Source organism: Protomyctophum parallelum (genome assembly GCF_964188405.1).
Source record: "Protomyctophum parallelum genome assembly, chromosome: 4".
Classification (NCBI taxonomy): domain Eukaryota; kingdom Metazoa; phylum Chordata; class Actinopteri; order Myctophiformes; family Myctophidae; genus Protomyctophum; species Protomyctophum parallelum.
Window position 1 is genome coordinate 52,768,172 of NC_139700.1, and position 15,098 is coordinate 52,783,269.

General features: G+C 46.0%; 1 protein-coding gene across 1 annotated transcript in view; it reads right to left on the reverse strand.

The window, feature by feature from the left end:
• Positions 1 to 14,159, reverse strand: part of mon2 (MON2 homolog, regulator of endosome-to-Golgi trafficking) — a 100,849-nt gene extending 86,690 nt beyond the window's left edge. Inside the window, exon 1 of the mRNA XM_083762877.1 lies at positions 13,450 to 14,159. Coding sequence (XP_083619003.1) covers positions 13,450 to 13,557 — 108 coding nt within the window. The 5' untranslated portion in view covers positions 13,558 to 14,159. The remainder of the gene's footprint in view (positions 1 to 13,449) is intronic.
• Positions 14,160 to 15,098: the final 939 nt, after the last annotated feature.

The window sequence follows — 15,098 nt, forward strand, 5'->3', positions numbered from 1 at the left end:
ACCCCTGGAACCCACTTTGAGAACCACTGACCTAATATAATGCATGATCCGTCGTATGATGGATTTGATTGGCTAGTATTAACTCATTCTGACCTGAGATCAGATTCATACGAGGTTTCCGCCGGACACACACTGGTCCTGATGAACCCATTCTGACCTGAGATCAGATTCTAAAAATGTCAGTCGCTCTTCGATTTTTCAAAAAATAGCAGACCTACAAGCTTGTATCGTGCCACTCGGTGGCGCGATATGAACTTGTAGATCTGCTATTTTTCAATAGCTAAAGCATAACATGATGCTGACACAAAAATGGGTGCCCGGTCAGAATGGGTTAATGGACTGGTATCATGCGATGCCAACGTAAATTATGCATTCGCTCAAAAGTGGATATTTTCAGCTTAGAAAACGAACAGGGCAGCGGTGGACAAACTGTCAGTAGCTTTAGCTTAAGGCCAATGTTTCCCCAAGGCATTAGACGGCTGGGCCAGAACATAATTAAAGGTTAATTAATTTAATTATTATTTTGTCCAGATTTATTTTTACTGAAACGCCAGTACCGACTTCTCCGCGCAAAAACGCAGGTCTCATAGAAAATGAACCATATAGGCGTGTTATATTGCTGCACGTTTGAACGACCCTTAAAGCTTAAAATCTAAATAAGAAAACGGTCTGAGAGAATGATTCATATAAGATATATAACGTATATAGGCCTAGTACAGCAGGAATTACATGTCCTATCAAATGTATGGAAACTGATTTTACAGTGTGGCTTACTAGGAGGGCTAGCCGTCCTGAATTTCGTCCACATCTCCTGCAGGACTCCTGCAGTGTGATTTCTCTTGGATTTGGTATTAAACACCCCCAAATTCACCAGAACACAGGAAATTACATCTACTCTGTTAACCCATTCTGAACGGGCACCCATTTTGGTGTCAGCATCATGTTATGCTTTAGCTATTTTTGAAAAATCGAAGAACGACTGATATAGAAACATAGCTTTATCAGAAAACTGTCAGGATTTAGAAGACGTTTATAGAATCTGATCTCAGGTCAGAATGGGTTCGTCAGACCAGTGTGTGTCCGGCGGAAACCTCGTATGAATCTGATCTCAGGTCAGAATGGGTTAAAACGTGTCTGGGGGAGGAGGACCCCCAGACACCCCGCTTGAGGACTCCCTCACACGCCCCAAAACAATCTCCTGGATTATCGCAGTCCACTGTTGGCAGCACTGCTCTGCACAAAGAGTCTCTGTAGCCAACAGATCTCACAATGCATTGTAGAGCTTGTAGAGCTTGTAGAAGTAGAAGTTATCGCTCCGCGCAGCGCTCCTGTGTTATTCTCCTATAAGACTGTCTGTGATGAGCAGCGCTCCTGTGTTATTCTCCTATAAGACTGTCTGTGATGAGCAGCGCTCCTGTGTTATTCTCCTATAAGACTGTCTGTGACGAGCAGCGCTCCTGTGTTATTCTCCTATAAGACTGTCTGTGATGAGCAGCGCTCCTGTGTTATTCTCCTATAAGACTGTCTGTGACGAGCAGCGCTCCTGTGTTATTCTCCTATAAGACTGTCTGTGATGAGCAGCGCTCCTGTGTTATTCTCCTATAAGACTGTCTGTGACGAGCAGCACTCCTGTGTTATTCTCCTATAAGACTGTCTGTGATGAGCAGCGCTCCTGTGTTATTCTCCTATAAGACTGTCTGTGACGAGCAGCGCTCCTGTGTTATTCTCCTATAAGACTGTATGTGACGAGCAGCACTCCTGTGTTATTCTCCTATAGGACTGTCTGTGACGAGCATAGCAAAGCAAGCTAGGCTGTAGTAAACTGTGCTCATATAGTGCCGCTGTCCTCGTTCAATAGTATAAGACCACAGCTTTTCCTAAGACCAGGAGCCATGACTGTGTGTACACTGTACAGCTGTAAGTCATTACAGATTGAGACAGAGAGAGAGAGAGAGAGAGAGAGAGAGAGAGAGAGAAAGAGATAGAGAGAGAGAGAGAGAGAGAGATAGAGAGAGAGAGAAGAGAGAGATGAGAGGAGAGAGAGAGAGAGAGAGAGAGAGAGAGAGAAGAGAGAGAGAAGAGAGAGAGAGAGGAGAGAGAGGGAGAGAGAGAGAGAAGAGAGAGAGAGAGAGAGAGAGAGAGAGACAGAGACAGAGACAGAGAGAAGAGAGAGAGAGAGACAGAGGAGACAGACAGACAGACAGACAGACAGACAGACAGACAGACAGACAGACAGACAGACAGACAGACAGACAGACAGACAGACAGACAGACAGACAGACAGACAGACAGACAGACAGACAGACAGACAGACAGACAGACAGACAGACAGACAGACAAACTGTCTCTACAAGCCACAGGTCAAACTGTCTCTACAAGCCACAGGTCAACTCTGTCTCTACAAGCAACAGGTCAAACTGTCTCTACAAGTCACAGGTCAAACTCTGTCTCTACAAGTCACAGGTCAAACTCTGTCTCTACAAGTCACAGGTCAAACTCTGTCTCTACAAGTCACAGGTCAAACTCTGTCTCTACAAGTCACAGGTCAAACCTCTGTCTCTACAAGTCACAGGTCAAACTGTCTCTACAAGCCACAGGTCAAACTCTGTCTCTACAAGCCACAGGTCAAACTCTGTCTCTACAAGTCACAGGTCAAACTCTGTCTCTACAAGCCACAGGTCAAACTCTGTCTCTACAAGTCACAGGTCAAACTCTGTCTCTACAAGTCACAGGTCAAACTCTGTCTCTACAAGCCACAGGTCAAACTCTGTCTCTACAAGTCACAGGTCAAACTCTGTCTCTACAAGCCACAGGTCAAACTCTGTCTCTACAAGTCACAGGTCAAACTCTGTCTCTACAAGCCACAGGTCAAACTCTGTCTCTACAAGTCACAGGTCAAACTCTGTCTCTACAAGCCACAGGTCAAACTCTGTCTCTACAAGTCACAGGTCAAACTCTGTCTCTACAAGTCACAGGTCAAACTCTGTCTCTACAAGCCACAGGTCAAACTCTGTCTCTACAAGCCACAGGTCAAACTCTGTCTCTACAAGTCACAGGTCAAACTCTGTCTCTACAAGTCACAGGTCAAACTCTGTCTCTACAAGCCACAGGTCAAACTCTGTCTCTACAAGTCACAGGTCAAACTCTGTCTCTACAAGCCACAGGTCAAACTCTGTCTCTACAAGTCACAGGTCAAACTCTGTCTCTACAAGTCACAGGTCAAACTCTGTCTCTACAAGCCACAGGTCAAACTGTCTCTACAAGTCACAGGTCAAACTCTGTCTCTACAAGCCACAGGTCAAACTCTGTCTCTACAAGTCACAGGTCAAACTCTGTCTCTACAAGTCACAGGTCAAACTCTGTCTCTACAAGTCACAGGTCAAACTGTCTCTACAAGCCACAGGTCAAACTGTCTCTACAAGCCACAGGTCAAACTGTCTCTACAAGCCACAGGTCAAACTGTCTCTACAAGTCACAGGTTAAACTCTGTCTCTACAAGTCACAGGTCAAACTCTGTCTCTACAAGCCACAGGTCAAACTGTCTCTACAAGTCACAGGTCAAACTGTCTCTACAAGCCACAGGTCAAACTGTCTCTACAAGCCACAGGTCAAACTGTCTCTACAAGTCACAGGTCAAACTGTCTCTACAAGCCACAGGTCAAACTGTCTCTACAAGTCACAGGTCAAACTCTGTCTCTACAAGCCACAGGTCAAACTCTGTCTCTACAAGCCACAGGTCAAACTCTGTCTCTACAAGTCACAGGTCAAACTCTGTCTCTACAAGTCACAGGTCAAACTCTGTCTCTACAAGCCACAGGTCAAATTATGTCTCTACAAGCCACAGGTCAAATTCTGTCTCTACAAGTCACAGGTCAAACTGTCTCTACAGGTCACAGGTCAAACTGTCTCTACAAGTCACAGGTTAAACTCTGTCTCTACAAGTCACAGGTCAAACTGTCTCTACAAGCCACAGGTCAAACTCTGTCTCTACAAGTCACAGGTCAAACTCTGTCTCTACAAGCCACAGGTCAAACTGTCTCTACAAGCCACAGGTCAAACTGTCTCTACAAGCCACAGGTCAAACTGTCTCTTCAAGTCACAGGTCAAACTCTGTCTCTTCAAGTCACAGGTCAAACTGTCTCTACAAGTCACAGGTCAAACTGTCTCTACAAGTCACAGGTCAAACTGTCTCTACAAGTCACAGGTCAAACTGTCTCTACAAGTCACAGGTCAAACTGTCTCTACAAGTCACAGGTCAAACTGTCTCTACAAGCCACAGGTTAAACTCTGTCTCTACAAGTCACAGGTCAAACTGTCTCTACAAGTCACAGGTCAAACTCTGTCTCTACAAGCCACAGGTTAAACTCTGTCTCTACAAGCCACAGGTCAAACTCTGTCTCTACAAGTCACAGGTCAAACTGTCTCTACAAGTCACAGGTCAAACTGTCTCTACAAGTCACAGGTCAAACTGTCTCTACAAGTCACAGGTCAAAATGTCTCTACAAGCCACAGGTCAAACTCTGTCTCTACAAGCCACAGGTCAAACTGTCTCTACAAGCCACAGGTCAAACTGTCTCTACAAGTCACAGGTCAAACTCTGTCTCTACAAGCCACAGGTCAAACTGTCTCTACAAGTCACAGGTCAAACTGTCTCTACAAGTCACAGGTCAAACTGTCTCTACAAGCCACAGGTCAAACTCTGTCTCTACAAGCCACAGGTCAAACTCTGTCTCTACAAGTCACAGGTCAAACTCTGTCTCTACAAGTCACAGGTCAAACTCTGTCTCTGCAAGCCACAGGTCAAACTGTCTCTACAAGTCACAGGTCAAACTCTGTCTCTACAAGTCACAGGTCAAACTCTGTCTCTACAAGTCACAGGTCAAACTCTGTCTCTGCAAGCCACAGGTCAAACTGTCTCTACAAGTCACAGGTCAAACTGTCTCTACAAGTCACAGGTCAAACTCTGTCTCTACAAGCCACAGGTCAAACTGTCTCTACAAGCCACAGGTCAAACTCTGTCTCTACAAGCCACAGGTCAAACTCTGTCTCTACAAGTCACAGGTCAAACTCTGTCTCTACAAGCCACAGGTCAAACTGTCTCTACAAGCCACAGGTCAAACTCTGTCTCTACAAGCCACAGGTCAAACTCTGTCTCTACAAGTCACAGGTCAAACTCTGTCTCTACAAGTCACAGGTCAAACTCTGTCTCTACAAACCACAGGTCAAACTCTGTCTCTACAAGTCACAGGTCAAACTCTGTCTCTACAAGCCACAGGTCAAACTCTGTCTCTACAAGTCACAGGTCAAACTCTGTCTCTACAAGTCACAGGTCAAACTCTGTCTCATAAAAACACATGTAATCCCTTCCCATGTCTAAAGTATGATATGATATATGCATTTTAGGGATGACTGACCAAAATCTAAGTAAATTATTCCACTGCTATATATTATTATTCGACTACAGTTTGGATAACAATATAGCCGTTGCAAAAAACGATATATTATTCAAATATCTTGACCCGTCCTGACCCTAATGCACCGTATAAGTATCAAACGGATATCAAAACAATCCTGATATACTAGCTATGATATTCATCCATATCTGAATGTGAAACGGAAAAGGCATTTTGGGGATTATTGACGGCTGCAGATTTAACCAGAGAGTTGTCTGGGGAAGCTTCCAAACGGGTCTACTTTGTAGAACAAACGTTACATCTTCTTTAATACATGCATGCATATGCAGAAAGAATGCATGCAGGAAGAATGTAGTCTTAGCGGTGAGCTTAAATACTCCGCCCAATAGAGTGGCCCAGGAAATGAATCCCAATGCATTTTTCCCGATAGGCATTTCAAAACGTATTTATTTAAAGACCTTTTAAACGTTGTACGAAGCCAACTCTTGTCGTGACAAATCATGACAACAAACACAATTTTTGAATCCTGAAAAGTAGCAGTTTCGGACATTTTCCACACTATATTAACCAACAACAACGCAACGCAGGCGAAGCTGACACCGTCACATTTGCATTAGGAACGGGAGAGGAAAGATTCTGGTAATAAATCACGCAAACCACCATGCAGGCCTGCCTGCCTGCCGGTGTCTCGCGGTGATTTGAGAAGCGAGAGCGAGGCTTCAGCCAGGTATAGGTGCCCTCCTCAGGCTGACAGAGATCCACGGATACAAACGACCTTGTGTGAAAATGGATGCTTCTCCGTTCTCTCACGGGCGGCGCCAGGTGGACGACGTCTGGCGTTGACATGAGGTCATCTCAGAGCCCGAGGCTCCTGCGTTATATACAGTCAAGGTCTCTATTGAGAGGCCGAGCGAGCTGAGCTGAGCCCGATGCCAGGTTTATGGACGGAGAGGCCTAGATCACCCATTATATGTCGTTGTTTTGACCCAGATTTTGTCCAAAAACGGTGCAAAAAAAAGGGTTACATTTTACAAAAGTTTAGATGCATTCAGTAAAAAAAAAAAAAAAAAAAAAACATTTAACTTTAATTGATGAACTTTAACAGGATTTAGATTATCTCAAATAATTGTGATTAGGCGATGTGTGTAATATAATAATTGTGACAGTCACAGCTAGGCCTACACCTACAAGACCCTGACAGGCTCGGCTCCAGGATGAAATGACTGAGGGGGCATTTGAAAATGGCGAGGGTGCACATCTAATTTTTATATAGTAAAACTATGCTGTATGTACATAAAAGTGAGGGTGCAGAATTTGGAACGGAGGGTGCTGGGTAGGGCACCCTCTGGCACCCCTGTGGCGCCGGGCCTGGACCCTGACATCACACAATGACTTAACCCATTCTGAACGGGCACCCATTTTGGTGTCGGCATCATGTTATGCTTTAGCTATTGAAAAATAGCAGATCTACAAGCTCATATCGCGCCACCGAGTGGCGCGCTACGAGCTTGTAGGTCTGCTATTTTTGAAAGAAGAACGACTGACATTTTTTAGAATCTGATCTCAGGTCAGAATGGGTTCATCAGACAAGTGTGTGTCCAGTGGAAACCTCGTATGAATCTGATCTCAGGTCAGAATGGGTTAATGCCTCATACACTAAATGAAACTGTGATGTCACCACCAGCATGATCTAGGGCATTAAGCAACTAGTCGACTATTCAACTAGTTGACTAGTAAATCCACTAGTCAACCTTGTTGGTACTAGTTGAGAGTCAAAGAGCAAAAGAAATCCCGATTTTGTAGGCCTCAAGATCAGGTAGATTATAGTTAATGTATAGTCGACTAGCAAACTAGGCAACTAGGCAACTACAGTAAAAATGACTATACTGTAAGTGAATGCCCTATGATCAACAATGGGGTTGCCCTTCCTGGTGACGGTTGCAATGTCATGGCTGTATCACATGTCTCTCTGTCTGCCTGCCAGGGCTTTCTGTTCTGACTTTACTAGTAGGACAGGGTCTAATGTTTACAAAGACACTGCCTTGAATAAGCATCTTGAAAAGGAAGCAACGAACCATTATGTATCAAGTCACCCACGCTATACAGCAGTCAACAAGAACGCTGATGCTTGGCCTACAAAGCGGGGTCATACCTATGTTCCCTCAGCCCTATGTTCCCTCAGCCCTGAGGTGCGCTGCGGGTCGGGAGAGGGTTGCGGTTAGGTTTAGGTGTCTGCCCCGGGGGAGGTTAGGGTTAGGGTGAGGGAGGAGGTAGATTGTCGTAGGCTGAGGGAACATAGAGCTGAGGGAACATAGGTACGGTCCCTACAAAGCAACCAAAAGGTAATAATGCCCCCCCCCCCCCCCCCCCCCACCCCCACACACACACATTCGCTCAGATCAGCCAACACAGGGAGGCTGGCAGAACCTTCACTAAAACAGTCCGGGACAACGCTCCACACGTCTTCTCCCTTCTCTAAAACACCCTGGACAACGCTCCACACGTCTTCTCCCTTCTCTAAAACACCCTGGACAACGCTCCACACGTCTTCTCCCTTCTCTAAAACACCCTGGACAACGCTCCACACGTCTTCTCCCTTCTCTAAAACACCCTGGACAACGCTCCACACGTCTTCTCCCTTCTCTAAAACACCCTGGACAACGCTCCACACGTCTTCTCCCTTCTCTAAAACAGTCCGGGACAACGCTCCACACGTCTTCTCCCTTCTCTAAAACACCCTGGACAACGCTCCACACGTCCCAGACTCTTCTCCCTTCTCTAAAACACCCTGGACAACGCTCCACACGTCCCAGACTCTCCTTCCTTCTCTAAAACACCCTGGACAACGCTCCACACGTCCCAGACTCTTCTCCCTTCTCTAAAACACCCTGGACAACGCTCCACACGTCCCAGACTCTTCTCCCTTCTCTAAAACACCCTGGACAGCGCTCCACACGTCCCAGACTCTTCTCCCTTCTCTAAAACACCCTGGACAACGCTCCACACGTCCCAGACTCTCCTCCCTTCTCTAAAACACCCTGGACAACGCTCCACACGTCCCAGACTCTTCTCCCTTCTCTAAGACACCCTGGACAACGCTCCACACGTCCCAGACTCTTCTCCCTTCTCTAAAACACCCTGGACAACGCTCCACACGTCCCAGACTCTCCTCCCTTCTCTAAAACACCCTGGACAACGCTCCACACGTCCCAGACTCTTCTCCCTTCTCTAAAACACCCTGGACAACGCTCCACACGTCCCAGACTCTTCTCCCTTCTCTAAAACACCCTGGACAACGCTCCACACGTCCCAGACTCTTCTCCCTTCTCTAAAACACCCTGGACAACGCTCCACACGTCCCAGACTCTTCTCCCTTCTCTAAAACACCCTGGACAACGCTCCACACGTCCCAGACTCTCCTCCCTTCTCTAAAACACCCTGGACAACGCTCCACACGTCCCAGACTCTCCTCCCTTCTCTAAAACACCCTGGACAGCGCTCCACACGTCCCAGACTCTCCTCCCTTCTCTAAAACACCCTGGACAACGCTCCACACGTCCCAGACTCTTCTCCCTTCTCTAAAACACCCTGGACAACGCTCCACACGTCCCAGACTCTCCTCCCTTCTCTAAAACACCCTGGACAGCGCTCCACACGTCCCAGACTCTTCTCCCTTCTCTAAAACACCCTGGACAACGCTCCACACGTCCCAGACTCTTCTCCCTTCTCTAAAACACCCTGGACAGCGCTCCACACGTCCCAGACTCTCCTCCCTTCTCTAAAACACCCTGGACAACGGTCCACACATCCCAGACTCTTCTCCCTTCTCTAAAACAGTCAGGGACAGTGCTCCACACGTCCCAGACTCTTCTCCCTTCTCTAAAACAGCCGGGACAACGCTCCACACGTCCCAGACTCTCCTCCCTTCTGCCTCCAAAACTATGGAATGAACTTCCCATTGCAATCAGAAGTGCAGACTGTCGGGCGCCCGCTGGCCTAGTGGTCCAGGTGCATCATGCCACATAATAGGCTCTCCATGTTCGAGTCCCGCTCATGGCGACCTTTGCTACATGTCTCTCTCCTTCTCTCTCTCTCTCCTTCTTTCCTGTCTATCTTCACTTGATACTAAAGCCAAAAACTCTTCAGACTCCACCTTAGCCCGCAGCACTAGCCGGAACACGTCTTGCACTAACCTCAGCGACCTCACAGGCGTACGCACAGGCTGAACGTATGTCATTTAGATAGCATATATTACGTAGAGATGCTAGCGCTCTATAGTCAAGTGTATACTGTAGTTTAATTGTACAGATGTTGTTAGACGGATGTTAGGTTCTTAACCCATTCTGAACGGGCACCCATTTTGGTGTCAGCATCATGTTATGCTTTAGCTATTTAAAAATAGCAGATCTACAAGCTCATATCGCGCCACCGAGTGGCGCGATACGAGCTTGTAGGTCTGCTATTTTTGAAAAATCGAAGAACGACTGACATTTTTAGAATCTGATCTCAGGTCAGAATGGGTTCATCAGGACCAGTGTGTGTCCAGCGGAAACCTCGTATGAATCTGATCTCAGGTCAGAATGGGTTCGAAAAAAAAGACATATTGTAGAATGGTCCTCACGTCAAAATGGGCTAGTCTATAGTAATGACTACTACCAGAATATAGAGCATTAAAGACAATAAGAAGAAAATAAGCAAGAGTATTTCCTATATCCTTTTCCTTTAGTAACAGTGTTTACACAAATAAACAATATAAGGTATAATTTGTTTTTTACCCATGGTTTCCCTCCCTAGCAGCAGTTATCATCAGCCACTGCCTGGAGTTAGTGTGCTAGTGTTTACCTGCTGAAACACACTGCCCTCTTGTCTCGCTGGATTTCTTTTCTGTTGTTTATTGTTGTTTCGGTGGATCATGGGGATGTCCCTGTGTGTGTGTGTGTGTGTGTGTGTGTGTGTGTGTGTGTGTGTGTGCGTGTGCGTGTGCGTGTGCGTGTGTGTGTGTGTGTGTGTGTGTGTGTGCGGCTGTGCGCCAAAATAAACCCTCAACTTAGTATATCGTTTTTTTTCAGCTGTTACGCCCGACTCACTAAAGCTGTTTACAGTTACACCCATGTTTTTGGATGTAAAGGAATTTTCCAAACTTCCCACGTTAGTAGTCTGATTCAGTAAAGCTTTTTTTTGTCTGTGAATTTCGTGGAGAATGCAATGCATTCAGACTTACATGAGACCAAAGCTTGCTGTATGTCATTAGAATGCCTTATTAGGTAACAGGTACGACGGTCGCCCCCTATCCATCTCGCCCCACTACTCAGTACATCAAGCCCAAGTGTCTTCAGGTACTTAAGTTATACCGCACCGGATATGATAGACATACTTTACTATGTGGGAAATATGTACAGTAGATAATTTATTTGTTGATCTCCCCCCCCCCCCCCCCCCCTTCTCCTACTTCCCTTTTTATGGAAATAAGTTAAATAACTACATCCAGCTTCCGCCACGAAACAAAACATTCAACCACTGTTTCACTAGCCTGGCATTGTCTGCCTGATGACTGCCACCACCTCAAACATAGCCTAGATCTGTAGCATAAATGGAAAACTGTGAATGCTGTGCAGCTGAAATGCTACTTTACAGAACGAGGTCACTATAGGCCTCCTCGTCGTCAGAACAATACATAGATACTGTACATGCGTCACTGACCAAGTGGCTGACACACATTACATACAGTACATGTCTGTCCCCCCCCCCCCCCCCCCCCCCTTCACTGTATCACAGGATTTTCGTCAATCGTCACTGTCTGCAAGTGTATAACACCCGGGATTCGAACTTTACTCGGGCCTCCCGCGTGAAAGTCCAACATCTTAACCACTAGACCAAAGGGATATCCCTATGGACTGGTGGGGGGAGATATTAGACTTCTGACTGAGGCCATCAGGCAGAGGCTGTGAGCCACTCTGCTACACAAGCAACGATCCTGCAGTGTTTAGTGTCCAAAATGGAACATTCGGTTCCATTTTTTTTACACTGTTGCAGAGCTGTTAAAAGGTTCAAATGACAGTAGGTTCCTATAATAACTGTCAATCAGGGGTCCTCAAGAGTTACTACAGAGGGTGAGAGTTATTGTCTCCACCAGGCCGAAGGCATGGGGAGAGAGTATGTTTTGCACTCCGTCCGTCCGTCCGTGTGTGTGTGTGTCCGTGTGTGTGTGTGTCCGTGAACAGCTAATCTCGGCCACCGTTAACCCGGTCGATGCCATATTTTGCACACACACTCCCTGGATGCCAACCATGAACCTCTGCCCCAAACTTTCCAGAACGGCCTGTTATAGCGCCACCAGGAGGCCGCTTTGTGCCAAACAAGTTTTTCAATGCCAAATTTTGCACACACACTCCCTGGATGCCAACCATGAACCTCTGCCCCAAACTTTCCAGAACGGCCTGTTATAGCGCCACCAGGAGGCCGCTTTGTGCAAAACACGTTTTTGCACAGTACACCTACAGATTTTTTCCAAACATCACGCAAATTGGTACACAGTCTCTCTAGAGCCATTCAACGAAACGGGTCTTTCAGATTTATCAGACTCCATCCTGATTGGTTAAGATTGGCTTCCAAAGTTCACAGGAGTGCTCAGTTTCAAACAAAATGCTGCAAATCATGAACACATCGCGTGATTTCCGTGAAATTGTGCACCCACATTCCCACTAGGCCGAGGACGAAATGGACGAAATGCCACATGAACAATTTCAACTCAGCCTCAAGGTGGCGCTATAACTGGCCAAAAAGTGTTTTTACCTCTAACTGCACGGATCTGTGGATAACCTGGTGGAGACCTGTGCCCGGAAGGGCACTTTTTCTAGTTTGTCTTGTATTACTTTCATCCTTCTTTTTTACATGAACCATGCGGTTGAACCCTAGCATCCCATTCCTACCCTAACCCTAGCATCCCATTCTTCTTTACATGAACCATGCAGTTGAACCCTAGCATCCCATTCCTATCCTGAGGGGAACTTTGGACAAAACATGTTTTTGTTTGTTTTTGTTAAAGAGGCTTTGGTGTAGTCTGTAGTGGGGGTGGATAAATGTCTGAAAATCCACATCCATACAAAACTCACTGATCATTGTTCTGCCAACAACATGTCTATGAAATCTATTAAACACAGTTTTATACAATAGTGGGGTGTGGGGGGGGGGGGGGGGGGTCTCTCTCTCTCTCTCTCTCTCTCTCTCTCAGCTAGGGGGTCATTGGCATGAAAACGTTGAAGACCCCCTGCCCCCCCCCACACACACACACACACACACACACACACACACACAGTCTCACACAGTGTCTCACACACACAGTGTCACATTGTCACTCACACACAGTCTCTCACACACACACACAGTGTCACATTGTCACTCACACACACACACACACAGTCTCACACAGTGTCTCACACACACACACACACACAAACACACAGTGGCACAGTGTCACTCACACACACACACACACACAGTCTCACACAGTGTCTCACACACACACACACACACACACAAACACACAGTGTCACAGTGTCACACACACACACACACACACACACACAGTCTCACACAGTGTCTCACACACACACACACACACACACACACACACAAACACACAGTGTCAGTGTCACACACACACACACAAACACACAGTGTCACATTGTCACTCACACACACACACACACACACACACACACACACACACAAACACACAGTGTCAGTGTCACACACACACACACAAACACACAGTGTCACATTGTCACTCACACACACACACACACACACACACACACACACACACACACACACACACACACACACACACACACACACACACACAGTCTTTGTATTGAGTTTGTGCTTAAAATGTACTGTAAATTCTACAAACTGTTAATAAATATTTCAATCAATCAAAACACACACACACACACACACACACAGCCACCAGTGAGAAGGGAACCAGTAGACCTGTAGACCTGTATAGTACATGATGCTAAAGTCCATCTCTTACCTCTTTGACTGGAGGGAACTTCTTCTTGCATTCCATGGACAGAGAGCGCAGGTCGGTCTGCATGTTCTCCAGCAGTTTCTTCACCGCTTCGGGACTGCTCGTCGACATTTTGGTGGAACGATTAGAATAGAAATATATAATATATCCCTTCCAAAAACAAAAAAAAAAAAAAAAACGATAACGTCCTTAAAAAAAACCCAAAACAACCGTCAAAAAAAATGACAGGAAGGTTTACCGAAAGAAAAGAAAAAGCCCCTTCAGACTACTTTATGTCCAGGAGGGGCAGAAAGAAGGCATGGTCATGATCCACACACACACACACACACTCAGCGTCCATTCATTCACACAACAATAACAATATTCCACTTTTGTTGTTGTTAAATGTCTTCTTCTGTCGCTTCTCCTGGTGGTAATTGGCCGCTGCTGACAGCAGACATGCGGCTGTATGTACGTCGGCCTCCTCCTCCTCCTCAACAAACACCACCAGCATCAACCACAGACACTCAGCATATTCACACAACGACAGACTGTACGTGTCACTATAGACAGTGTGGAATAATAATATGATATCCCAAAGAAGATGTGTTGTTGTTGTTGTTGTTGTTGTTGTTGTTGTTGTCTGTGGCGGCTGTTGTCTGTCTGTAAGTGTGGTCTGTGATGTCTGTTGTTGTGGTCTGGAGGGGTTTTGTTTTCACGCCATCATCATCATCCTCAGCCGTCAACCATTGCTGCTGCTCTGCCTGCCAGCTCGAGCTCAGTGTTGCCACGTGTCGTGAGAGAACAAAGCCAACCCACCTCCAAAAACAAGCCCAAAACAAGCCAAACTCTTGGCGAGAGTCGAGATAAGCCAAATCTTCCCTCGAAAAAAAAATATATACATAATATCGCCCATATAATACAGATAACTAAATATTTGATGCATTTACCATAAATAAAAACATGACAACTTTTTGCGGGAAACAAGCGGACTTGGCAACCCTGCTCGAGCTCCGCTTCCAAGGCTTTTCTTTCCCACAATGCTCTCTGGTACAACTTGACACGTCATTTTGGAACTTCCGTAAACACTGAATGGATTATTAAAGGTTCCATGATCCCACTGACTGGTGGTGTGTGTGACTACAGCGCCCTCTGCCGGGCGGATGCAAACATTACAATTACATGATTCTATGGAAGTAAAAACATGACATTATTCACACAAATCACACATGTATTCACTGCTTCACTTGTGTTTTCACTGCTTCACTTGTCTGCAAAAGGTAACAAGAAGACTCACCCCGGTGCGTGCCCGTTTTTCCTCCCGGAATTTTCCCCAGTGAGGGGGATAACTTTGTAATATGCTATTGGCTGTTTGTATTCTTTTTGGAAGAATATAAAAAGATACTCCTGTGGAAAGGCTATATTATATTACTTATATTGACCCTATAAACAATTTAGTATTATTTAATATATGTAAGGTTTTGCCCCCTCAAATGGTACCTCGTCAGATAATCCCCACATATCCTACAACAACTTCTGTGAACAGACTTCACTGTAGTAGCTTTTCATAAATTATATTTGTACTTAGGCTGTCTGCTGTCATGAAAGTTTATAGTTAGAGAAATTCAAAATCCAGCCGTCTGCTGTTCAGCCTCTCCCACCCCTCACTGGGG